The sequence below is a fragment of the Salvelinus alpinus genome, chromosome 38 (genome assembly GCF_045679555.1).
Source record: "Salvelinus alpinus chromosome 38, SLU_Salpinus.1, whole genome shotgun sequence".
In the NCBI taxonomy this organism is placed as follows: Eukaryota; Metazoa; Chordata; class Actinopteri; order Salmoniformes; family Salmonidae; genus Salvelinus; species Salvelinus alpinus.
Window position 1 is genome coordinate 550,001 of NC_092123.1, and position 25,989 is coordinate 575,989.

Consider the following 25,989-nt stretch of genomic DNA (forward strand, 5'->3'; position numbering starts at 1 on the left):
ACAATTACCGTGGAACATGAACCAATTGGACTACATTATCTATGGATGTAATATTTCATCATTCTTTATCAGACACTGTTTCTATGGTCCCATGTACCACTTTTCCAGACCATGTTTTCAGATTTGACATTACTGTACACTCACCGGCCACTTTATTAGGTACACCTATCTAGTACTGGGTAGAACCCCCTTTTGCCTCCAAAACAGCCTGAATTATTCACGGTGTTGTACGTTAAGAGATGCCCTTCTGCACACCACTGTTTTAAACGGCTGTTATTTGAGTGTTTGTGGCCTTTCTGTTAGCTTGAATGAGTCTGGACATTCTCTTCTGACCTCTCACATTAACAAGGTGGTTTTGCCCACAGAACTGCCGCTCACTGAATGTGTTTTGTTTATCGCACCATTCTCTGTAAACTCTAGAGACTGTAGTGTGTAAAAATCCCAGGAAGGCAGCTGTTTCTGAGATGCTGGAATCACCATGTGTGGCATCAACAATCATACCAGGGTCAAAGTTGCTTAGATTACGCATCTTGTCCGTTCTAATGTTTGGTCGAACAACAGCTAAAGCTCTCTACTCTATATACTCTATATATTGAGTTTCAGGCAGCCACATGATTCGCTGTTCGAATGTAACCGTCCTTGATGAGCTAAATCAGGTATGTAGAGCTGATGGCATGACCTATGTCATTGTGTGGGATAATGTCAGGTTCCACCATGCTCAAATGGTGCAAGCATGGTTTCAGGCCCATCCACAATTTACCACCCTGTGCTTACCCCCATACTCTCCTTTGAGAGAGGAATTGTTCTCCACATGGAGGTGGAAGGTATATGATAGGCGCCCTCACGAACAAGCCACCCTTCTCCAAGCCATGGATGAAACATGCAATGACATCATGGCAGACCAGTGTCAGGCCTGGTTTCGCCATGCCCTAAGATTCTTCCCAAGATGTTTGGCTAATGGGAACATCCATTGTGATGTGGATGAGAACCTGTGGCCAAATCCACAAGACAGGTTGATGGAAATATAGAAGTACAGTAATCAATCATTTGTTTTGCTTTTTACAGTAAGCCAGGTGAGGAACACTGCAGTTGACCTTTAACTGTTTTTTTGTACCTAATTATTTTTGCTTTGATTCAAAGAAACCTATGTTGGGATTTTATTGTATTTCATCAATAAATTTCACAGTTTGTTCAATGATTCTACTGTGTCTGTAGTATTCTATCTACTAGTCCTTTTACAGTGATGTATTTATGTGTAGTAGCATAATGAAACATGTATCACATATTTTGTACTACAATATTTAATGATTGTACGAAGAACTGCACAGTGAAACTATCGGTATCTTGTGTGTGGGTGATCTAAATGAATGGTCCAATGGTATTTCATGATAAATGAGTTATTTGAACCAATGATTCTGCAAGGTTTCTTTAACGATATGAATGCACAATGCAATGTTTTGGACATTGGACAGCCTGTGTTACAAGTGATGACCGTTTTGTGTCTAGAGTTTTGAAAAAGGACCACAAGGTTCTGAAATTGGTACCAAAGTGATTGTTAACTGTAATTGCCTAGATGCTGTTGAATCCACATGACTAACTGAAAAGGTGTGTGTGTAACTAGATTCGTGAACTGAGGAAGCCTCAGACCTAGTGGGATTTTACAAGAGCACACACATACATATTTTATGAAAGATATACAGTCGTGGCCAAAAGTTGAGTGACACAAATATTACTTTTCACAAAGTCTGCTGCCTCAGTTTGTATGATGGCAATTTGCATATACTCCAGAATGTTATGAAGAGTCTTCAGATGAATTGCAATTAATTGCAAAGTTTGCCATGCAAATGAACTGAATCCCCAAAAAACATTTCCACTGCATTTCAGCCCTGCCACAAAAGGATCAGCTGACATCATGTCAGTGATTCTCTCGTTAACACAGGTGTGAGTGTTGACGAGGACAAGGCTGGAGATCACTCAGTCATGCTGATTGAGTTCAAATAACAGACTGGAAGCTTTAAAAGGAGGGTGGTGCTTGGAATCATTGTTCTCTGTCAACCATGGTTACCTGCAAGGAAACACGTGCCGTCATCATTGCTTTGCACAAAAAGGGCTTCACAGGCAAGGATATTGCTGCCAGTAAGATTGCACCTAAATCAACCATTTATCGGATCATCAAGAACTTCAAGGAGAGCGGTTCAATTGTTGTGAAGAAGGCTTCAGGGCGCCCAAGAAAGTCCAGCAAGCGCCAGGACCATCTCCTAAAGTTGATTCAGCTGTGTGATCGGGGCACCACCAGTACAGAGCTTGGTCAGGAATGGCAGCAGGCAGGTGTGAGTGCATCTGCACGCACAGTGAGGCAAAGACTTTTGGAGGATGGCCTTGGTGTCAAGAAGGGCAGCAAAGAAGCCACTTCTCTCTGTGAAAAACATCAGAGACAGACTGATATTCTGCAAAAGGTACAGGGATTGGACTGCTGAGGACTGGGGTAAAGTCATTTTCCTCTGATCAATCCCCTTTCTGATTGTTTGGGGCATCTGGAAAAAAGCTTGTCCGGAGAAGACAAGGTGAGCGCTACCATCAGTCCTGTGTCATGCCAACAGTAAAGCATCCTGAGACCATTCATGTGTGGGGTTGCTTCTAAGCCAAGGGAGTGGGCTCACTGACAATTTTGCCTATGAATAAAGAATGGTACCAACACATCCTCCGAGAGCAACTTCTCCCAACCATCCAGGAACAGTTTGGTGACGAACAATGCCTTTTCCAGCATGATGGAGCACCTTGCCATAAGGCAAAAGTGATAACTAAGTGGCTCGGGGAACAAAACATCGATATTTTGGGTCCATGGCCAGGAAACTCCCCAGACCTTAATCCCATTGAGAACTTGTGGTCAATCCTCAAGAGGCGGGTGGACAAACAAAAACCCACAAATTCTGACAAACTCCAAGCATTGATTATGCAAGAATGTGCTGCCATCAGTCAGGATGTGGCCCAGAAGTTAATTGACAGCATGCCAGGGCGGATTGGTCAAGAGGTCTTGAAAAAGAAGGGTCAACACTGCAAATATTGACTCTTTGCATCAACTTCATGTAATTGTCAATAAAAGCCTTTGACACTTATGAAATGCTTGTAATTATACTTCAGTATTCCATAGTAACATTTGACAAAAATATCTCAAGACACTGAAGCAGCAAACTCTGTAAAAATTTATATTTGTGTCATTCTCAAAACTCTTGGCCACGACTGTACATGAATGTTTCTTCAAATATATCGTTTTTAAATTAGTTATTTCTGCACTGCACCATCACAAGAATTGTTTGCTACTGAATGATATGATAAACACTGTCTCCTCTCTTTCTTGTTCTCTCCCTCCCCATCTCTAGCTGGCAGGTCTGGTGGTAGGTCTGAGTGGTGTGTACCTGTTGTTGAACTACAGACACAATGGCCTCTTCTTCGCCCACACATACATCATCCTCCCAGCATGCCTAGCTCTGGCCAGCGCTACCCTCCTATTGGTCAGCGGAGGACTGGGCATCTGGGTGTCCCTCAGAAAGTCAGCCTTGCTACAGGGCGTGGTGAGAGTTTTTGTGTGTGAATAGAATAAAATATATTTTTGTTTGTCATAGCTCTGATGCTATGCTTCTTCTACAGTTTGGGATACAGCTTATTACCTTATCTGTTGTCATGGCCATTACAGTTTGTCTATCTGCTGGTTGTGATTTTCTGCCTGGAGGCAACTGCTGCTGCTCTGGCCTATGTCAACGCAGGAAAGGTACTTAGATATATATGGCTTTACAAAACTAAAGAGCACACATCCCCATATTTAACATTCTACACTGAGTGTACAAAACAATAAGGACACCTTCTCTTTCCATGACATAGCTTTCACCTGGTCAGTCTATGATCCCTTATCGATGTCACTTGTTAAATCCATTTCAATCAGTGTAGATGAAGTGGAGGACACAGGACCTTAAAGAAGGGGATTTTTAAGCCTTGAGACAATTGAGACATGGATTGTGTATGTGTGCCATTCAGAGGGTGAATGGGCAAGACAAAAGATTTAAGTGCCTTTTGAACGGGGTATGGTAGTAGGTACCAGGCACACCGGTTTGTGTCAAGAATTGAAACGCTGCTGTTTTTCACACCAGTTTCCCGTGTGTATCAAAAATGGTCCACCATCCAAAAGACATCCAGCCAACTTGTGGGAATCATTGGAGTCAACATGGGCCAGCATCCCTGTGGAATACTTACGACACCTTGTAGAGTCCATGCCCCGATGAATTGAGGCTGTTCTGAGGGTGAAAGTGTGTGGTGCAACTCAAAATAAGGAAGGTGTCCTTAATGTTTTGTACACTCACTGTATGTTATACTTATGATAAATAACATGATGTGACTGACCTGCTTTCAGGTGGACTCAGAGCTGGCTCCCTTCAGTAGTGTCTTTCAAAGATACACAGGAAGCAGTCAGGACCTAGACTCCGATGCTGTGGACGCCACACAGGAAGAGGTATGTGTGTGTGTGTGTGTGTGGGGGGGGGGGTCTGAACTGATCTAATGACTATCCGTGATGTGAATCCTCTCCAGTTGCAGTGCTGTGGAATCTATGACTACCGTGACTGGTTGGCCACGCCCTGGTTTAACCACAGTGGGCGGGGCAGTGTGCCTCACAGCTGCTGTAATTCCACCTACCACACCTGTAACGGTACCCTAGAGCTGCCCGGGCTACTATATCCAAAGGTACACACACACACACACACACACACACACACACACACACACACACACACACACACACACACACACACACACACACACACACACCAGCCCTGGCCCTCTGTGGTGATCCAAATGTATGTACGTACAGTGGGGCAAAAAAGTATTTAGTCAGCCACCAATTGTGCAAGTTCTCCCACTTAAAAAGATGAGAGATTTTCATCATAGGTATACTTCAACTATGACAGACAAAATGAGAAGAAAAAAAATCCAGAAAATCACATTGTAGGATTTTTTATGAATTTATTTGCAAATTATGGTGGAAAATAAGTATTTGGTCAATAACAAAAGTTTATCTCAATACTTTGTTATATACCCTTTGTTGGTAATGACAGAGGTCAAACGTAAGTCTTCACAAGGTTTTCACACACTGTTTCTGGTATTTTGGCCCATTCCTCCATGCAGATCTCCTCTAGAGCAGTGATGTTTTGGGGCTGTTGCTGGGCAACACGGACTTTCAACTCCCTTCAAAGATTTTCTATGGGGTTGTGATCTGGAGACTGGCTAGGCCACTCCAGGACCTTGAAATGCTTCTTACGAAACCACTCCTTCGTTGCCCGGGTGTGTGTTTGGGATCATTGTCATGCTGAAAGACCCAGCCACGTTTCGTCTTCAATGCCCTTGCTGATGAAAGGAGGTTTTCACTCAAAATCTCACAATACATGGCCCCATTCATTCTTTCCTTTACACGGATCAGTCGTCCTGGTCCCTTTGCAGAAAAACAGCCCCAAAGCATGATGTTTCCACCCCCATGCTTCACAGTAGGTATGGTGTTCTTTGGATGCAACTCAGCATTCTTTGTCCTCCAAACACGACGAGTTGAGTTTTTACCAAAAAGTTCTATTTTGGTTTCATCTGACCATATGATATTCTCCCAATCTTCTTCTGGATCATCCAAATGCTCTCTAGCAAACTCCAGACGGGCCTGGACATGTACTGGCTTAAGCAGGGGGACACGTCTGGCACTGCAGGATTTGAGTCCCTGGCGGCGTAGTGTGTTACTGATGGTAGGCTTTGTTACTTTGGTCCCAGCTCTCTGCAGGTCATTCACTAGGTTCTGGGATTTTTGCTCACCGTTCTTGTGATCATTTTGACCGCACGGGGTGAGATCTTGCGTGGAGCCCCAGATCGAGGGAGATTATCAGTGGTCTTGTATCTTCCATTTCCTAATAATTGCTCCCACAGTTGATTTCTTCAAACCAAGCTGCTTACCTATTGCAGATTCAGTCTTCCCAGCCTGGTGCAGGTCTACAATTTTGTTTCTGGTGTCCTTTGACAGCTCTTTGGTCTTGGCCATAGTGGAGTTTGGAGTGTGACTGTTTGAGGTTGTGGACAGGTGTCTTTTATACTGATAACAAGTTCAAACAGGTGCCATTAATACAGGTAACGAGTGGAGGACAAAGGAGCCTCTTAAAGAAGAAGTTACAGGTCTGTGAGAGCCAGAAATCTTGCTTGTTTGTAGGTGACCAAATACTTATTTTCCACCATAATTTGCAAATAAATTCATTAAAATTCCTACAATGTGATTTTCTGGATTTTTTTTCCTCATTTTGTCTGTTATAGTTGAAGTGTACCTATGATGAAAATTACAGGCCTCATCTTTTTAAGTGGGAGAACTTGCACAATTGGTGGCTGACTAAATACTTTTTTGCCCCACTGTACATACACACTTGGGCAGCATTTCATTCCAGAGAGATGTCACTCTCCTTACCCAGTTGTGTGTGTGTGTGTCCTCTCCCTCAGGGCTGCCAGGTGAAGCTGGAGGAGGCCTTGCTTTTTGTTCTGCGCTTCATCATCTGGTCATCGCTGGCAGTGGCGCTAGTGGAGGTGGGAACCACTAGAGGGCACTGTGGGGTATAGTGGAACAACATAAGGGTCATGTAGCAAAACATTTTACCACAGAAAATAAAAATGTGTGTTTCTTATTGGACAAGATCAGGTACAGTAGTGCCTGGTGTAACCATACTAGTCTCTCTCTCTCTCTCTCTCTCTCTCTCTCTCTCTCTCTCTCTCTCTCTCTCTCTCTCTCTCACTCACTCTCACTCTCACTCTCACTCTCACTCTCACTCTCTCACTCTCACTCTCACTCTCTCACTCTCTCTCTCAGACTGTAGGGTTTGTGAGTGTGGCTCAGCTGATGAGGGACCAGCCTCTGTTGGAGTATGGAATACTGGACAGGGAGTGGGCCTGAACCAGAGTGGCAGTATTCTGGACTGAGAATCTACTTTAGATATACTATGTCCTGGAACTTGGTAAAGTTCATGATGCTGTGGACCTTAAAGTTAATAGTTGTCTGGGCAGCTCCAGAGGCCCTAGGGTACCATTACAGGTAATTGATGTAATCATCCCCGATCTTGTTGGTGTAACTGCTTAAGAGTGATCATCTTTCTTTCATTAAACTAATGTATGTATACACATCCGTGAAGGGAGGAAGGAAGGTGTACTCTAAAAGTGTTGGAATGTGTCCTACACTTCGGCACACACTTCCTTCGTTTCATAAGGATCAACTGGAATATGTAATGGCCTCTGTTTTGGTTTGTTTGATTTTGTTCACTGATGTAAATACATGCTGGTTAAAGAAACCACTCCATCACAATAAATTGTCACATGTCCTGCAGATGATATATTAATGACATTTTTAAACTACCCTGCACGGCTTTTGAGTAATTGACTGGTTGATACTGTGCTGTGTGGCTATCGTGTGACTTTAACTTACCGGTTTGTATCTGGGGGATTCTGCAACTTCGGGCACTTTGGCCCTGCAAGCGTTCAGAAATTAAAAGTTATTGAAACACCATTTTTAACAGTGTTATAATTGTCTTTGATTTGTCTAGATATAATATCCGATAATGGCTGCAATCGTCCTATTCAGGAATGTACACTACCATTCAAAAGTTTGGGGTTACTTAGAAATGTCCTTGTTTTTGAAAGGAAAGCAAATAATTTTTTTGTCCATTAAAATTGATCAGAAATACAATGTAGACATTGTTTTAATGTTGTAAATGACTATTGTAGCTGGACACGGCTGATTTTTATTTTGATGGAATACGTAGGCGTACAGAGGCCCATTATTAGCAAACATCACTCCTGTGTTCCAATGGCACGTTGTGTTAGCTAATACAAGTTTATCATTTTAAAAGGCTAATTGATCATTAGAAAACCCATTTGCAATTATATTATCATGGCTGAAAACTGTTGTTCTGATTAAAGAAGCAATAAAACTGGCCTTCTTTAGACTAGTTGAGTATCTGGAGCATCAGCATTTGTGGGTTCGATTACAGGCTCAAAATGGCTGGAAACAAAGACCTTTCTTCTGAAACTCGTCAGTCTATTTTTGCTCTGAGAAATGAAGGCTATTCCATGTGAGAAATTGCCAAGAAACTGAAGATCTCATACAATGCTGTGTACTACTCCCTTCACAGTACAGTGCAAACTGGCTCTAACCAGAATAGAAAGAGTGGGAGGCCCCGGTGCAAAACTGAGCAAGAGGACAAGAATTTGAGAAACAGACGCCTCACAAGTCCTTAACTGGCAGCTTCATTAAATAGTACCTGCAAAACACCAGTCTTGACGTCAACAGTGAAGAGGCGTCTCCGGGATGCTGGCCTTATTATTATTAATAATACCCATAACACAATATTTTAGTTGTCAGTGTTTATAAAAAATTCTACAAGAAATTATAGCCTGTTTGGAAATGACTGACAAAATATTCTCTACACAAGCAATATTTACATCACATCTGGAACAACTGTCTGCTGCAGCCATGTGTCACAGTAAGTTTCCATGGTAACTAAATTAACATTCTCTTGAAAAAACTTTATTGAGGAATTTGCCCTCAGTGGTGGAAATGACACCACTACCAAAGGACAGGTATATTTTGTATAAAAAAACAATATAAATGGCATACTCACAATAAATATTTATATACGTTTTATTTAATTGACACTTTCTCTAGTAGATAACATGATATAATGTGTAATTATTAATGTTTTCTCATAGAAAAACATAGTAGAAGCTCAAAAGTCTGGGTCAGGGACAAGGACATAACAGTGAAATTGAGGTATAAAATGCATCTGAAAAGTAGCTAAAATACTTGATAGAGAGGTGTTCAAAATATCCGGGGTGATTGTACTGTGAACTTAACATATAAAGAATAAAAACATATATGTTTAAATAAAATCCCCAAAATTGCCTCCGAGGACATAGAAGTGGCCGTAGTTGCAGAATCACCCTGGTATGTAGCCACATCTGTAATTGGCAAGGGCAGTAACAAATCATTTGCAGAGGTGGGCGTGGAACTGCCTTCGTCACCGGTCCTCCCTTGATTTTGGTGCCTTCGAGAAGGAGCTGTCAGCTAACGTTAGCTAGCTAAAACAACGGAACGAAAGAACAGCACCAAGGACAAAAAGCTGGTAAGTTAGCTATATGGTTGTCGAACTAGCTATATTATAGTAATCCAGTTGTTGATTTACAATTTCGCTCTGCTATAACAAAGCCGAATGCCAGCCATGCAGGTTTGGAGGCCCACCAGTGCCAGCTAGCTAACCACAGATAGAATGATATTTGAGCAATTTTCCCCCCCAGTTTGGCTAATCTAGCTAGGTGGCTAACTGTAGCTAACAAGGCCCTGAGCAGGGTGTCGGGGTTTTAGGTGCGAGAGAGGGACCGCTTTCAACATAAGCTCGCGAAAATAAGGGAACGGTGGGCATATGGCCTAGTTAGCTAACGATTTCCTGTAACAATGTGTTCGCTAATTAGCTGGGCAATGTCCATTAGCTTTGCGTTAGCAAATGTTATTTTCTTCCTTTTGCAGTTAGGAAAGTAGTAGTAGCTGCTGCTAGCTAGTTATTAACTAGGCAGCTAGTAAGCAACCAACGTGTTCACGCCCCCTTGCGTAAATAGTTGTTAGTAGATATGTATATAACTCGCTAGGTACTAACGTTAGCTAGCTCACACAAACTAGTAACTAACGTTACGGTTCGAATGTTTTGCTCTTATTTGTCTACAGTAGTGCTCGATGTGGTAACTTTAGCCACAAACAGGCCAAATCTAGCTACAGTAGTTGGCTAATACGTTAGTTCGCCAACTTGCTAGCTAGTTACTGTCTGTGTACAGTCTAGTTGCTAACTAAACATGCCACAAATCATAAGTAATCAAGATAATAGTCGTAATAGCTCAGTGGTCGTAGGTTAGTTAGCCACTCAGGGACTAACAAAAGAATGCTCTGCTCTTCTTCACAGGTGCGTCAGAAGGGGGAGACCCAATTTACCGTTTCGTTTTTGTTTAGGTCATTATTCATTTTGTTTGAAAACAAACCCTACCTCCTCTTCACCCCTATTATTTTTTGTTTGTCCCATATACATTATTTTGTTTGTGATACCTCCTCCAGCTTTGGGAGCAGTGAGGGGTCTTCATGGCTGTTCGAAGAGGCCACATCAGGTACCTCAAAGTGAGTATGACTTTTCCCATTGGGAGAGGATCTAGATCAGTCCTGAAGTAATTATATTGTAACAACTGTAATCTAGCTAGCTATTTAATCAGATTGCATTAATATGTTATGCTTTGGCCCATGGTTTTCAAATGTGTTGTTAATAAACAAATTGACGTAATAAATGTATCACTAGTCACTTTAAACAATGCCACTTTATATAATGTTTACATACCCTACATTACTCATCTCATATGTATATACTGTACTCTATACCATCTACTGCATCTTGCCTATGTCGTTCGGCCATCGCTCATCCATATTTATATGTACATATTCTTATTCTTTCCTTTACACTTGTGTGTATAAGGTAGTTGTTGTGAAATTGTTAAATTACTTGTTAGATATTACTGCACGGTCGGAACTAGAAGCACAAGCATTTCACTACACTCGAATGAACATCTGCTAACGATGTGTATGTGACCAATAAGATTTGATTTGATTTAAACACTGGGGTTTCAATATCACTCTATACACAAGCATCATAAGAGGAAGTGTTTGAGTATCTACACTTATAATACATATTTATACCAGTATGTTAATATCTCGCAAGTAGAGAAAAAGGCATAGAAATGATCCTTGTAGTCAGACCCATCAGTATTGGTCATCATGTTTACTAGTGAAATACAGGAGTTTCATTCATCCAAGGGCCTGCTGGATGGCTAACTGTCTTACCCCACAGAATACACAATCAGATAGAGCTCCATTCATTCAGAGGGGCTGTCAGAACACAACACTGAGGCCTGGTCAAGGGGATGCAATGTTCAGATCGGTGGTAGCAGCTAGCTAACCCTCTTCACACTGGGCAGGGGTCGCGTTGGAGTTCAGAAATCTGCATTTTCAAAACTCAGACCAGAAAAAAATCTGTTTTTAAACTATTTCTCCTGAGTTTTATATTGAAAGTTGTTTTTTGTTGTTGCTTCACTAGAGTGATGGGGGGGGGGGGGGGTGCACAACTATAGTTTTGCTTCACAGGAAACACAGTGCAATACATTCTGCAGAAAATAGCTTCATTTTCATCAGATGGCAACAGAAGTGCAAGCCTACTTGGCTAGCAGTCACACAGATACCTTGCTTTCTCATATGTAAGAAAATGTATTTCTTGCAAAAAAAAAGTTACATGGTCATCATATTTCTAATGTTTATCAGAAAGAATGTAGCCAGGTACATTTCCTAATGTTTTGCTTCAATTTAATTGAGCATTTTACCATAAAACCGTTGCGTTTTACCGGAGAAAATGAGCCTACACCTAGAAAAGTAACGGAGAGAAGTAGCTACACATCAGCCAGTGCTGTCTGCTCAAATAAAGGCCGTTCGCGAAATCTCATCTGAGTGGAGAAGTGCAACGGAAGCAAAAATTTGTCTGATACCGAGCAGGAATTACAATAAGCTTTTTACATTTGCTTTTACAAAACGCAGCAAGATACACATTTTTTTTTTCTGCGTGGAAAACGCAGAATTCTGCGTTAACGTGACCCCTGCTGGGTAAGCAGGCGTTTGCTCACAAGGCCTGTTCTAACATCCATGATGGCTGATTCTACTAATCAACGCCTCAAAGCTTCTCCGGAAGGAATGGTTGGTTACCCCTGGTTTAGAACTCTTGTCAGTGGGATGAAGTGATTTAGAACGCTGCAGAAATAAATGAAATGTGTTGGGGCTGACGGGGAGTTTCTCCATTCTACACAACAGAATCATCTCGATGTTCTGTGACGTTTGTGGTCTCTGGATCTCAACCTCTTGTCCCAGAGCAGTGTCGGGGTTGGCTGGGTATAGGTGTGTTTAAAAAAATGATGTGTGGTCCATGATTATGTAGCTGAGAGTTGAGTCTGGCTGTAAAAGTACTGCAGGTGATTGATTAACTTGTGGGTTCGAGGAGCTACAGTCACTGCTACCAGCCACGATGGTGCTCCTAAATCTGAGGCGTAATTAGGCTCTGTAGATTAGGATGCTATGTTTACAATGTTCCATGTAGAATTGTACGAATATTATATATTGTTTTCCTTTAATGATTTAAAGTCTGCATCTAGTTGACGTTTCAGCCATGCTGGTTTACTTCCGAATGCCTGTTTTTCTCTTAACTGTGCCCCCTCTCTCTCTCCCCTCCCCAGGAGGTGTATGACATGTCCAACGGCTACGAGGATCACATGGGAGGAGGAGATGAGGTGACGGATGCCAAGACCAACCTGATAGTCAACTACCTTCCCCAGAGCATGAGCCAGGACGAGCTACGCAGCCTCTTCAGCAGCATTGGCGAGGTGGAGTCCGCCAAGCTCATACGGGACAAAGTGGCAGGTACGGAACACCTTGTCCCACAATGCACTACAGGTGTGTGACCTCTGACCTTGGAGTAGAATGGATGGAGGAGTTGGTCTGTGTGTAGGGCTCACATTTTACAGGGGTGTGTTTGGTGAACATTTTTGCTATGTTGCGTCCTACTGAACACGACTCGGGTACCTTTTAACAAACCGTGGGGACCCCCATAATTGTTGAAATTTTACGAAGGGCACCTCCATAACATGTTTGTTCAAGCCAACCAGTCAGTGTGTAGAGTAACTGGTGTACTGCCCTGTCTGCCTCTTGTAGGTGTATGAGAACTGCTGATGAGACAGACATCTTTGACATGCTCACTAGTAACTTTGTGGTGAGATGTTTGTAGTATCTATGCAAACAGCTTCATGTCATATGTTCTGTTTAGGACTATGTCTCGCTGCAATTTGAACATTTGTCCTCCTAAACTTGATAATCGAGGAATTCCAAATAGTTGTGTTTTTTTGTATAAGGCTGTTGGTGTAGATATTTACCCATGCTCTCGATCTGTCTGTGATGGGCTCGGCTTTCCTTATTCCAGGAAAACAGTCCAGTTTGGTTGAAGCCTATTTCTTTGACTTGTTTTACGACCAGCATGCATTGTGTAGATTTGTTTTGTTGAATCATTTATTTCACCAGTGTGCCGATTTATTTGAAACTATACAACGTTTTTTTTATTTTATTGTTTTCCTTTTTTTTCTCTAGGCCACAGTTTAGGGTACGGATTTGTTAACTATCTTACCCCTAGCGATGCAGAAAGAGCTATCAATACTCTGAATGGACTAAGGCTACAGTCTAAAACTATCAAGGTAACGTGCAATAAGGTGTTCCTACAGTACTGTGTCAACCCAACCATGTCATGTCATTTAAACTAGCCCTTCTCTACTGAGGCTGACCGGCAAATCCACCCCTAGACGCTTCCTCCTAGGCCCTCCTATGGATCTGAAAGTATTGTGTGGGTGTTAGCAATATGGTGTTATGTTAGCCGTTCTTTTCCCTTTGCTAATACCAACCCATTCGTTTCAGACGGGCATGTAGTGCCAGTGGTTCAGGGTTGGATTTGGGAATCGGCGTTAGTATGGGTCTATATTAGACAGGACAAGACCACGTCTGATAGATCACTGGCCCCGCTTCTGACGGATGGAGTAGAGAAGTGCAACCGTATTTTCAGCCTTATTGAGGACTAAACTTTATTTACATTTCTTTATTCAGCACCACTACTTCAGGTTGATATTTTTACACGTTCATTTATGATTTTAAGTTTGGAACTTTTTATTTGGTTTGGTACGCGAGAAAAAAAAAACACTCCTTAATGTTTTTCCCTATGTTGATTTTGGTACTATAATAGTAGTTTACGTCATTTTGAAACTTGGAAACTCCTACTTCGATATTGCCCACCACGGTTTACTAAGGGAATGTTTTTTCTACGTAAAAGCCACAATGGTCAGTCAAGGCACCTTTTTTCACTTTTTAATTTTCTAGTTTTGGAGACATTACTCATGAAGGCTTTATAAAAGTAAACTCATGTTTTTGTAAATTCAAAACATAAGGCAATTACAAAACATTAATTTGCCAAGATTGCATAAAAATATACAAACATAATAAAACCAACCTTCCAACATCCACTTTTATTTGAAAGTAATTTCTCATTTCTGGCTAGATATAATTCAGTGTTGTGTGTAATCAGTGTGTAGTACTGAGGATATTGTCAGTCGTGTTTAATGTGCTCTGTGCTGCCCTCTGGTGTTAGGTTTCATATGCGCGGCCGAGCTCTGACACCATTAAAGACGCCAACCTGTACATCAGTGGCCTGCCCAAGACCATGTCCCAGAAAGACGTGGAGGACATGTTCGCTCGCTACGGACGCATCATCAACTCCCGGGTGCTGGTCGACCAGGCCTCGGGTAGGACCACACAGACACACACTCTAGAACCAGGTCTCGCTGTGTTCGTCTGTCTCTCAGCTGAACCTGTTCATTTCTTTTCCCAGGCCTGTCTCGGGGGGTGGCGTTCATCCGGTTTGACAAGCGAGCGGAGGCCGAGGACGCCATCAAAGACCTGAACGGACAGAAACCCCCCGGATCCGCTGAGCCAATCACAGTGAAGTTTGCTGCCAGCCCCAACCAGGCCAAGAACACTCAGCTCATATCTCAGCTCTACCACAACCAGGGACGACGCTTTGGAGGGCCAGTTCACCACCAGGCTCAGAGATTCAGGTAACACACACACACTGAAACGTTGTCCCCTCTCAGGTTCTCTAAAATTAGTGTGAAGAGAGACAGTGGTAACCCTATCCCCCTCTGTCCTCCCCCAGGTTTTCTCCGATGTCTGTGGACCATATGAGCGGTATGTCTGGGGTGAGTGTGTCGGGGAACGCCACCTCTGGCTGGTGCATCTTCATCTACAACCTGGGCCAGGACGCTGACGAGGGCATCCTGTGGCAGATGTTCGGGCCCTTCGGCGCCGTCACCAACGTCAAGGTCATCCGCGACTTCAATACCAACAAGTGCAAAGGCTTCGGCTTTGTTACCATGACGAACTACGAGGAGGCCGCCATGGCGATCGGCAGCCTCAACGGTTACCGCCTCGGGGACAAGATCCTACAGGTGTCGTTCAAGACCAGCAAAGGCCACAAGTAGAGAGAGAAGAGGGAGGGGAGGTGATAGAGGGAGGAGAGAAACCTCACACTAGGCTTCTAATATGGAGGGTAAATTGCCTCAGTTTGACAAAACAAACCTGTTTTTAGCGTTTTCACTAAGCCCATTCTCACTCTGCATCTTTGTACTAGTCTAACAGAGAGTCTAGGCTGAGTTTGATATTTCTCTTGTTGTTTTTTTACTCATGATTTGGGATGTTCCAAACGCAGTTATCTATGTCCATCCTGATATGGTGACCAATTTCACAATTCAAGACTAGATTGTTTTTCCTGTGAGACTAAACTAGTGTCACTATGTGCCATATGAATGTTAGGACCACGGTAGGGACTTGGAGAAGGATGCGCCACATTCATACGTCTAGTCCCCCACTGTAGGAGGAAGCATGCTGTCTTAGACGCTGGTTCCAGTGTAGACATAGATGCCTTAAGTTAACCACCCTGTCAAGCCATCCACTGTCTCCAGCCATTTTAAAAGGAAAGCACTTTTTAAATCCTTATTATATAATGTCAGAGCGATAGTCAGCTGTTTTGACGGAAACCATACATTGGTCTTCTCTCACCTTGCGGATTCAGTTTTATACACCGCACGTTAGGTACTGGATGGTACCATTACATAGCAGCGTGTGTGTCCCTTTTTGGGGGTCTTTTAAAAGTTGACTCTCTGAGGGGCCATGTAAAAAAAGGTCTGGAGATTTTAAAGTAGGAACATGTTTAAGAAGGACCAAAGAAATGGAAGGATATGATCCCAGGGCCTGTATTCACATGCTGATCTAGGATCAGTTTGGCCTTCTAGATCATTAATAAGTAAGATTTATATGGACAGAGGAGCTGATCCTAGATCAGCATTCAGTCCTCTGAGAAGCTTTTGTGAATAGGGAAGATGCTTACCGTTATGACTAATTTCCCCTCACCAGTAGTAGTTGGGACATCTGAACAACCGGTACGAAGGCTGTATCTAACAGAGTGGGGCAACACAGCTCTCACTCATCCAGTTTGCTGTTTTTGTAAAAAAAAAAAAAACTTTTCTCTAACTTTTTCTTGAATTTTCTTTCTGAGAGACTAACTTTTATTTTTTTCGTCGAAGCGTAGACTACTGATCGGAGAGTTAAAGAGTTGTTTTTTGTTTTTTACTGCTCATCTCGAGCTAAAGAAGAATTTACGGCCTTTGTGATTTATTTTTGTTGGTATAGATTTTTGTTTTGTTTTTGGTCCTTTTTGTTTTGATTGTTTTACTTTGAACATGCAATCATTAAATTTTATTTAGATTTGACTCAACGTTTTGGTTTTGTTTCTTTTATTCAGGTTTTGGTTTGTGGATTTTCTTTGTGGTTTTCTGTTTTGATTGTAGGAGCTGAGGGAAGCTACAGACACCAGACTGCTGTTATGATGACACTACTCACCCCACTCCCATTGGGGTATTACAGGATGTTTGAATGGTCAACATCATAAGGTTTAGCTAGACTCTCTAAGATGGTCTGAAGGGCAGGAGGATGCCATCTCCAGCGTAAAACACCTCAGACGTTGGCCTTATTTTCATTCCAACTTGTGTGTGAAACATGAGGCGGAGGCCTTTCAGGGTTTCAAAGATGGGAGTCCTCCAGTTGAGGTACAAAGTCTTGTTTCATGTTAATAGGATCTAGGAGTTACTGATGAACCCATAAGGAATAGTCTGTTCTAATACTGTTACTGCAGGAGGCAGTTTGTCACTGATGGACCAAACAGTCATCCTGAGAAACTGTCTGCCATTTTAGAAATGTGCAATAACTGAAAAACTTGGGTTAAAGAAAAGCTCAACCCAGGCATATTCAAGTGATGTTTCAGGAAGAAGACTGGCGGTTGGTTTTAACTTGGGTTAAAGAAAAGCTCAACCCGGGCATATTCAAGTGACGTTTCAGGAAGAAGACTAGCGGTTGGTTTTACATCAAGCGTATATTCCTACATCTGTTTTTAACATAACTTGTTTGTGCACTTTTCATCACTAAGGCATTTTCTATGTAGGTTTGAGGGTGTAGTACTGTAGTCTGTTGGAGAGTAAATAACTTGACTACAGCAGCACCACAACACAGGATCAGAGAACTGGCTTTAGTTAGAAGTTTCCTGCTGCAGCAGATCTAGGATCAGTTTACCCTTACACAGTCCTAACCTTCACCATAATGGGTGACACTTGTTTTAGAAAATTAGGGGCTTGTCTCCTGGACTTTCAATAGAGATTCTCCATTGAGGATGATTTTATTTCCAGGAGTAGTCTTAATCTGGGTTCTGGGAACAGCCTAGAAACCAAACTTGATAATTCTCGCTCTTCTAAATGTGTTGTGATCTCTGTCTTCTATCTTCAGATCTGTAAAGCCTTACTAGCTTCCACACGTGGACAAAAAATACCGCTCCTGTCACAGGAATATCCTCTCTGTAGGCCTCAAGTTAGTCACTATTCTTTTTTTTAAGGAGAAGAAGATTGAAGTTTCTCATGGAACAGTCCTGAACAGAGTGCATGCAATACGTGGTGGGTCTTTTAAAAGAATTCTGGACCAGAAACGCTACTACTGGTTATTCTGAACCAGAAACGGCACTAGAGAGAGTGGTTATTCTGAACCAGAAACGGCACTAGAGAGAGTGGTTATTCTGAACCAGAAACGGCACTAGAGAGAGTGGTTATTCTGAACCAGAAACGGCACTAGAGAGAGTGGTTATTCTGAACCAGAAACGGCACTAGAGAGAGTGGTTATTCTGAACCAGAAACGGCACTAGAGAGAGTGGTTATTCTGAACCAGAAACGGCACTAGAGAGAGTGGTTATTCTGAACCAGAAACGGCACTAGAGAGAGTGGTTATTCTGAACCAGAAACGGCACTAGAGAGAGTGGTTATTCTGAACCAGAAACTGCACTAGAGAGAGTGGTTATTCTGAACCAGAAACTGCACTAGAGAGAGTGGTTATTCTGAACCAGAAACGGTACTAGAGAGAGTGGTTATTCTGAACCAGAAACGGTACTACTGGTTATTCTGAACCAGAAACGGCACTAGAGAGAGTGGTTATTCTGAACCAGAAACGGTACTAGAGAGAGTGGTTATTCTGAACCAGAAACGGTACTACTGGTTATTCTGAACCAGAAACGGCACTAGAGAGAGTGGTTATTCTGAACCAGAAACGGCACTAGAGAGAGTGGTTATTCTGAACCAGAAACGGCACTAGAGAGAGTGGTTATTCTGAACCAGAAACGGCACTAGAGAGAGTGGTTATTCTGAACCAGAAACGGTACTACTGGTTATTCTGAACCAGAAACGGTACTACTGGTTATTCTGAACCAGAAACGGCACTAGAGAGAGTGGTTATTCTGAACCAGAAACGGCACTAGAGAGTGGTTATTCTGAACCAGAAACGGTACTAGAGAGAGTGGTTATTCTGAACCAGAAACGGTACTACTGGTTATTCTGAACCAGAAACGGCACTAGAGAGAGTGGTTATTCTGAACCAGAAACGGCACTAGAGAGAGTGGTTATTCTGAACCAGAAACGGTACTACTGGTTATTCTGAACCAGAAACGGCACTAGAGAGAGTGGTTATTCTGAACCAGAAACGGTACTACTGGTTATTCTGAACCAGAAACGGCACTAGAGAGAGTGGTTTTTCTGAACCAGAAACGGCACTAGAGAGTGGTTATTCTGAACCAGAAACGGTACTACTGGTTATTCTGAACCAGAAATGACACTAGAGAGAGTGGTTATTCTGAACCAGAAACGGTACTACTGGTTATTCTGAACCAGAAATGGCACTAGAGAGAGTGGTTATTCTGAACCAGAAACGGCACTAGAGAGAGTGGTTATTCTGAACCAGAAACGGCACTAGAGAGAGTGGTTATTCTGAACCAGAAACGGTACTAGAGAGAGTGGTTATTCTGAACCAGAAACGGTACTAGAGAGAGTGGTTATTCTGAACCAGAAACGGTACTAGAGAGAGTGGTTATTCTGAACCAGAAACGGCACTAGAGAGAGTGGTTATTCTGAACCAGAAACGGTACTAGAGAGAGTGGTTATTCTGAACCAGAAACGGTACTAGAGAGAGTGGTTATTCTGAACCAGAAACGGCACTAGAGAGAGTGGTTATTCTGAACCAGAAACGGCACGAGAGAGTGGTTATTCTGAACCAGAAACGGCACTAGAGAGAGTGGTTATTCTGAACCAGAAACGGCACTAGAGAGAGTGGTTATTCTGAACCAGAAACGGCACTAGAGAGAGTGGTTATTCTGAACCAGAAACGGCACTAGAGAGAGTGGTTATTCTGAACCAGAAACGGCACTAGAGAGAGTGGTTATTCTGAACCAGAAACGGCACTAGAGAGAGTGGTTATTCTGAACCAGAAACGGCACTAGAGAGAGTGGTTATTCTGAACCAGAAACGGTACTACTGGTTATTCTGAACCAGAAACGGTACTACTGGTTATTCTGAACCAGAAACGGCACTAGAGAGAGTGGTTATTCTGAACCAGAAACGGCACTACTGGTTATTCTGAACCAGAAACGGCACTAGAGAGAGTGGTTATTCTGAACCAGAAACGGCACTAGAGAGTGGTTATTCTGAACCAGAAACGGTACTACTGGTTATTCTGAACCAGAAACGGTACTACTGGTTATTCTGAACCAGAAACGGCACTAGAGAGAGTGGTTATTCTGAACCAGAAACGGCACTACTGGTTATTCTGAACCAGAAACGGCACTAGAGAGAGTGGTTATTCTGAACCAGAAACGGCACTAGAGAGTGGTTATTCTGAACCAGAAACGGTACTAGAGAGAGTGGTTATTCTGAACCAGAAACGGTACTACTGGTTATTCTGAACCAGAAACGGCACTAGAGAGAGTGGTTATTCTGAACCAGAAACGGCACTAGAGAGAGTGGTTATTCTGAACCAGAAACGGTACTACTGGTTATTCTGAACCAGAAACGGCACTAGAGAGAGTGGTTATTCTGAACCAGAAACGGTACTACTGGTTATTCTGAACCAGAAACGGCACTAGAGAGAGTGGTTTTTCTGAACCAGAAACGGCACTAGAGAGTGGTTATTCTGAACCAGAAACGGTACTACTGGTTATTCTGAACCAGAAATGACACTAGAGAGAGTGGTTATTCTGAACCAGAAACGGTACTACTGGTTATTCTGAACCAGAAATGGCACTAGAGAGAGTGGTTATTCTGAACCAGAAACGGCACTAGAGAGAGTGGTTATTCTGAACCAGAAACGGCACTAGAGAGAGTGGTTATTCTGAACCAGAAACGGTACTAGAGAGAGTGGTTATTCTGAACCAGAAACGGTACTAGAGAGAGTGGTTATTCTGAACCAGAAACGGTACTAGAGAGAGTGGTTATTCTGAACCAGAAACGGCACTAGAGAGAGTGGTTATTCTGAACCAGAAACGGTACTAGAGAGAGTGGTTATTCTGAACCAGAAACGGCACTAGAGAGAGTGGTTATTCTGAACCAGAAACGGCACGAGAGAGTGGTTATTCTGAACCAGAAACGGCACTAGAGAGAGTGGTTATTCTGAACCAGAAACGGCACTAGAGAGAGTGGTTATTCTGAACCAGAAACGGTACTACTGGTTATTCTGAACCAGAAACGGTACTACTGGTTATTCTGAACCAGAAACGGCACTAGAGAGAGTGGTTATTCTGAACCAGAAACGGCACTAGAGAGAGTGGTTATTCTGAACCAGAAACGGTACTACTGGTTATTCTGAACCAGAAACGGCACTAGAGAGAGTGGTTATTCTGAACCAGAAACGGCACTAGAGAGAGTGGTTATTCTGAACCAGAAACGGCACTAGAGAGAGTGGTTATTCTGAACCAGAAACGGCACTAGAGAGAGTGGTTATTCTGAACCAGAAACGGCACTAGAGAGAGTGGTTATTCTGAACCAGAAACGGCACTAGAGAGTGGTTATTCTGAACCAGAAACGGTACTAGAGAGAGTGGTTATTCTGAACCAGAAACGGTACTACTGGTTATTCTGAACCAGAAACGGCACTAGAGAGAGTGGTTATTCTGAACCAGAAACGGCACTAGAGAGTGGTTATTCTGAACCAGAAACGGTACTAGAGAGAGTGGTTATTCTGAACCAGAAACGGTACTACTGGTTATTCTGAACCAGAAATGGCACTAGAGAGAGTGGTTATTCTGAACCAGAAACGGCACTAGAGAGAGTGGTTATTCTGAACCAGAAACGGTACTAGAGAGAGTGGTTATTCTGAACCAGAAACGGCACTAGAGAGAGTGGTTATTCTGAACCAGAAACGGTACTAGAGAGAGTGGTTATTCTGAACCAGAAACGGTACTACTGGTTATTCTGAACCAGAAACGGCACTAGAGAGAGTGGTTATTCTGAACCAGAAACGGCACTAGAGAGAGTGGTTATTCTGAACCAGAAACGGCACTAGAGAGAGTGGTTATTCTGAACCAGAAACGGTACTAGAGAGAGTGGTTATTCTGAACCAGAAACGGTACTAGAGAGAGTGGTTATTCTGAACCAGAAACGGCACTAGAGAGAGTGGTTATTCTGAACCAGAAACGGCACTAGAGAGAGTGGTTATTCTGAACCAGAAACGGCACTAGAGAGAGTGGTTATTCTGAACCAGAAACGGCACTAGAGAGAGTGGTTATTCTGAACCAGAAACGGTACTAGAGAGAGTGGTTATTCTGAACCAGAAACGGCACTAGAGAGAGTGGTTATTCTGAACCAGAAACGGCACTAGAGAGAGTGGTTATTCTGAACCAGAAACGGCACTAGAGAGAGTGGTTATTCTGAACCAGAAACGGTACTAGAGAGAGTGGTTATTCTGAACCAGAAACGGTACTACTGGTTATTCTGAACCAGAAACGGCACTAGAGAGAGTGGTTATTCTGAACCAGAAACGGCACTAGAGAGAGTGGTTATTCTGAACCAGAAACGGCACTAGAGAGAGTGGTTATTCTGAACCAGAAACGGTACTAGAGAGAGTGGTTATTCTGAACCAGAAACGGTACTACTGGTTATTCTGAACCAGAAACGGCACTAGAGAGAGTGGTTATTCTGAACCAGAAACGGCACTAGAGAGAGTGGTTATTCTGAACCAGAAACGGTACTAGAGAGAGTGGTTATTCTGAACCAGAAACGGTACTAGAGAGAGTGGTTATTCTGAACCAGAAACGGCACTAGAGAGAGTGGTTATTCTGAACCAGAAACGGCACTAGAGAGAGTGGTTATTCTGAACCAGAAACGCCACTAGAGAGTGGTTATTCTGAACCAGAAACGCCACTAGAGAGAGTGGTTATTCTGAACCAGAAACGGCACTAGAGAGAGTGGTTATTCTGAACCAGAAACGCCACTAGAGAGAGTGGTTATTCTGAACCAGAAACGCCACTAGAGAGAGTGGTTATTCTGAACCAGAAACGGTACTAGAGAGAGTGGTTATTCTGAACCAGAAACGGCACTAGAGAGAGTGGTTATTCTGAACCAGAAACGGCACTAGAGAGAGTGGTTATTCTGAACCAGAAACGGCACTAGAGAGAGTGGTTATTCTGAACCAGAAACGGCACTAGAAGGGGGAGTGTTCCACTTGCTTGACTCTGTTCTCATCCTTTTGATATTTTTCTATTGAGTTCTACTAATCAGCTCTTGCTTTGCTAGCTTCTCAGAGTGCTACTATGTTGAAATGCTAGTGGGTTTACTGGAGTAAATAGATTATGGTTAACTGTTTTTAGCCTTAATGTATGTGGGAGAGATGGAAGAACGTGACAACAGCAGTGGAGGCACAAAGATGTCATTTATTTGACTTGTATGTAGTTTTACATGTTTGTACATTTTTTTGTGTTTGAGTGTGTTCCTTTTGACTTTTTTAATGGATTCATTTTGATTTCCTGTTTGGTTTTGAATGAAGGCCTGTTCAGAACCAGTCTAACACACAATTACTTTGAATAAAATATCTGTAAGCTTTATAAAGCTCAGCAGGATCGTCCTTTTGGCTTATTGTGTGTACTGTGAGGTGGGGGAAAAGTTATGCTCAAATCATTACATTTCAAATTTGATTAGAAAATAACAATGTACAGGACAAGTATCTTGCAGTCATTTTCATTTGTACATAAAAACATTTTGAGAAGTTTCTTCCAGATCCTAGGTGGTCAAAGATGTACATTACAGTGAAATCTACTGTAAATCTACCAATAAGACATTGCAATATCAGTTAACCATTCTGTGTTTGTTATAATTAGGTTGACAGGTAACGATGAGAGGTTTTACCCCTAGTCACTGACTATATTTAAACACAATTTCAGTATAAAGTTATGTCAATTTCAGCACTTTCATGGTTGCAACATTCTCAGCAACGGTGACTGGTTATTGAGAACATTTTAAGGCAACTCCAAAACCTGACTGCAAAATAAAAAATGAAAAATGTGCAAATGCAACATTTTAAGTTTAAACCATATTTTTTAAAATTAAATAAACTATGACTAAATAATCAATAGTCACTCACATTTTTGTTAAACTTCTGTTATATCTCTAGAACCCTCAAACTCAACTCTGGACCTCGAAGTCGGTTCCACTGCATGTTTTCATTGTTCCCCTCTAATCAGGGCCTGATTTAGACCTGGCACACCAGATGGGTGTAATTAATGATCAGGTAGAACAGAAAACCAGCTGGCTCCAGACCTCACAGGGTAAGAGTTGAATACTCCTGCCCTAAATATTGTATCTTCATGCAAGTATCCATAACCATTCTGATACCAAACAAGGTTTCAAAAAACTCTGTGAAAGTGCTTGTCATCTGTCTTTACAGTCACCAGTACATTGAACCAAAATAGTGTCCATAATGCCACCTGGTTGCCTTAAAAGTGCGCTGTGCTGCAGTACATTGTGGCACCAAAATGGTGTCCTGAGTGGAATCTGCATTGAGCTAAAGAAGGAAAACTGACTCGGACATAACATGCACCCTAGTGGACCTACTGTATAAGTCCCTGTCACTGGTAGGTTACAGTAGCCTAGATAGCCAGTCACAAAACGATGAGGAAAACCTGCTTCCTCATCATGGCACAGGTGTGATCATCAGACAGCAAAAAGTTGAACATTTACCAGACACTAACCAAAGCGACTTACTGCATGTGCAGGAATCAACCATACAACAATTAGTGGTGTGAGCACATCAACCAACTGATCCATCAGAGAGAATGATGAAGACATCACAGTCAACTCCTGATAAATGCACATCAGAAAAGTGCAAACTCTGTTTCAGTGCAGGGTTGTTTCCCAGTCCCATTGTAATTCCCCAGTCCAAAGCCATTGATATCAGGACAACTCTATGTATATTCATGTAAATAGAAAGTTCTCTGTGTTGAAGGCGGGCAGTGCCCCCTGCTGTCTGTCCAGTGAAAGTGTCTCAGACCAAACAGTTTGTAGCAGGGGACGGGTTTGTTTGTGACAGCATGTAGAAGGGGACTGGTTTCTCTGTGATACGGGTTGCAGCCGGGGACCGGTTTCTTTGTAACACAGGTCACAGGTTGTAACAGGGAACAGGTTTCTCCTAAACCTGACACAGGTTGTAAGTGGGGCCAGATCTCTCTGTGACACAGTCACCTTCCACCTCGTAGACATAGTCACAGCGATGGCCATAGTCCATGAGAGGAGCCTCGGACAGTGCACAACTCTGGACACTCTGGCCACCGAAGGAGATCACCGTGTCCCTCTGCACAAAACACACACACACACACACACACAGAGAGAGAGAGAGAACACAGTTAGTCAAAGAGCAGATTAAAACACACTAAAACCTAGTATTATAGAGTTGTATTGTAGAGGAGTTAGGGCTGGGGTCAGTGTAAAAGTGGTATATAGTTGTATTGTAGAGCGGTTAGGGCTGGGGTCAGTGTAAAGGTGGTATAGAGTTGTATTGTAGAGGGGTTAGGGCTGGGATCAGTGTAAAGGTGGTATATAGTTGTATTGTAGAGGGGTTAGGGCTGGGGTCAGTGTAAAGGTGGTATGTAGTTGTATTGTAGAGGGGTTAGGGCTGGGATCAGTGTAAAGGTGGTATATAGTTGTATTGTAGAGGGGTTAGGGCTGGGGTCAGTGTAAAGGTGGTATGTAGTTGTATTGTAGAGGGGTTAGGGCTGGGGTCAGTGTAAAGGTAGTATAGAGTTGTATTGTATAGGGGTTAGGGCTGGGGTCAGTGTAAAGGTGGTATATAGTTGTATTGTAGAGGGGTTAGGGCTGGGGTCAGTGTAAAGGTGGTATAGAGTTGTATTGTAGAGGGGTTAGGGCTGGGGTCAGTGTAAAGGTGGTATATAGTTGTATTGTAGAGGGGTTAGGGCTGGGGTCAGTGTAAAGGTGGTATGTAGTTGTATTGTAGAGGGGTTAGGGCTGGGGTCAGTGTAAAGGTGGTATAGAGTTGTATTGTATAGGGGTTAGGGCTGGGGTCAGTGTAAAGGTGGTATATAGTTGTATTGTAGAGGGGTTAGTGCTGGGGTCAGTGTAAAGGTGGTATATAGTTGTATTGTAGAGGGGTTAGGGCTGGGGTCAGTGTAAATGTGGTATATAGTTGTATTGTAGAGGGGTTAGGGCTGGGGTCAGTGTAAAGGTGGTATGTAGTTGTATTGTAGATGGGTTAGGGCTGGGGTCAGTGTAAAGGTGGTATAGAGTTGTATTGTAGAGTGGTTAGGGCTGGGGTCAGTGTAAAGGTGGTATGTAGTTGTATTGTAGAGGGGTTAGGGCTGGGGTCAGTGTAAAGGTAGTATATAGTTGTATTGTAGAGGGGTTA

General features: G+C 42.7%; 4 protein-coding genes across 6 annotated transcripts in view; 3 read left to right on the plus strand and 1 right to left on the minus strand.

Annotated features, from left to right (window-relative positions):
- LOC139566171 (phospholipase D1-like) overlaps positions 1 to 3,526 on the plus strand; it is a 26,097-nt gene extending 22,571 nt beyond the window's left edge. Inside the window, exon 27 of the mRNA XM_071387159.1 lies at positions 3,381 to 3,526. The gene's annotated coding sequence lies outside the window, so the exon portion shown is untranslated. The remainder of the gene's footprint in view (positions 1 to 3,380) is intronic.
- Positions 1 to 6,961, plus strand: part of LOC139566218 (tetraspanin-3-like) — a 9,081-nt gene extending 2,120 nt beyond the window's left edge. The window contains exons 2-7 of the mRNA XM_071387261.1: positions 3,381 to 3,572; positions 3,695 to 3,769; positions 4,406 to 4,504; positions 4,588 to 4,734; positions 6,514 to 6,597; positions 6,878 to 6,961. Of these exons, the coding sequence (XP_071243362.1) occupies positions 3,381 to 3,572; positions 3,695 to 3,769; positions 4,406 to 4,504; positions 4,588 to 4,734; positions 6,514 to 6,597; positions 6,878 to 6,961 (681 nt within the window). The remainder of the gene's footprint in view (positions 1 to 3,380; positions 3,573 to 3,694; positions 3,770 to 4,405; positions 4,505 to 4,587; positions 4,735 to 6,513; positions 6,598 to 6,877) is intronic.
- Positions 6,962 to 9,051: 2,090 nt separating this feature from the next.
- On the plus strand, positions 9,052 to 16,491 carry LOC139566154 (ELAV-like protein 1). Of its 3 annotated transcripts, none has more exons than XM_071387116.1 (7): positions 9,052 to 9,182; positions 10,160 to 10,219; positions 12,367 to 12,550; positions 13,271 to 13,374; positions 14,316 to 14,469; positions 14,556 to 14,781; positions 14,880 to 16,491. In XM_071387116.1, the coding sequence occupies exons 2-7, from the start codon at positions 10,184 to 10,186 to the stop codon at positions 15,202 to 15,204; spliced, it is 1,029 nt and encodes a 342-aa protein (XP_071243217.1). In that variant the 5' UTR covers positions 9,052 to 9,182; positions 10,160 to 10,183; the 3' UTR covers positions 15,205 to 16,491. The 3 variants fall into 3 exon arrangements, with proteins under 3 accessions (XP_071243217.1, XP_071243216.1, XP_071243218.1); XM_071387115.1 differs by having other exon boundaries at positions 9,080 to 9,182; positions 10,011 to 10,219; positions 12,367 to 12,583; XM_071387117.1 differs by lacking the exon at positions 13,271 to 13,374 and having other exon boundaries at positions 9,096 to 9,182.
- Positions 16,492 to 24,342: 7,851 nt separating this feature from the next.
- Positions 24,343 to 25,989, minus strand: part of LOC139566172 (excitatory amino acid transporter 5-like) — a 72,414-nt gene continuing 70,767 nt past the window's right edge. The window contains exon 9 of the mRNA XM_071387160.1: positions 24,343 to 24,921. Coding sequence (XP_071243261.1) covers positions 24,760 to 24,921 — 162 coding nt within the window. The 3' untranslated portion in view covers positions 24,343 to 24,759. The remainder of the gene's footprint in view (positions 24,922 to 25,989) is intronic.

Excerpts from the sequence above, each read along its gene's own strand:
- LOC139566154 (XM_071387115.1), top strand. The coding sequence starts at position 10,184 with ATGGCTGTTCGAAGAGGCCACATCAGGTACCTCAAA. Across the intron at positions 10,220-12,366 it reads GCCACATCAGGTACCTCAAA|GAGGTGTATGACATGTCCAA; the intron begins GTGAGTATGACT and ends TCCCCTCCCCAG. Across the intron at positions 13,375-14,315 it reads TACAGTCTAAAACTATCAAG|GTTTCATATGCGCGGCCGAG; the intron begins GTAACGTGCAAT and ends CTCTGGTGTTAG.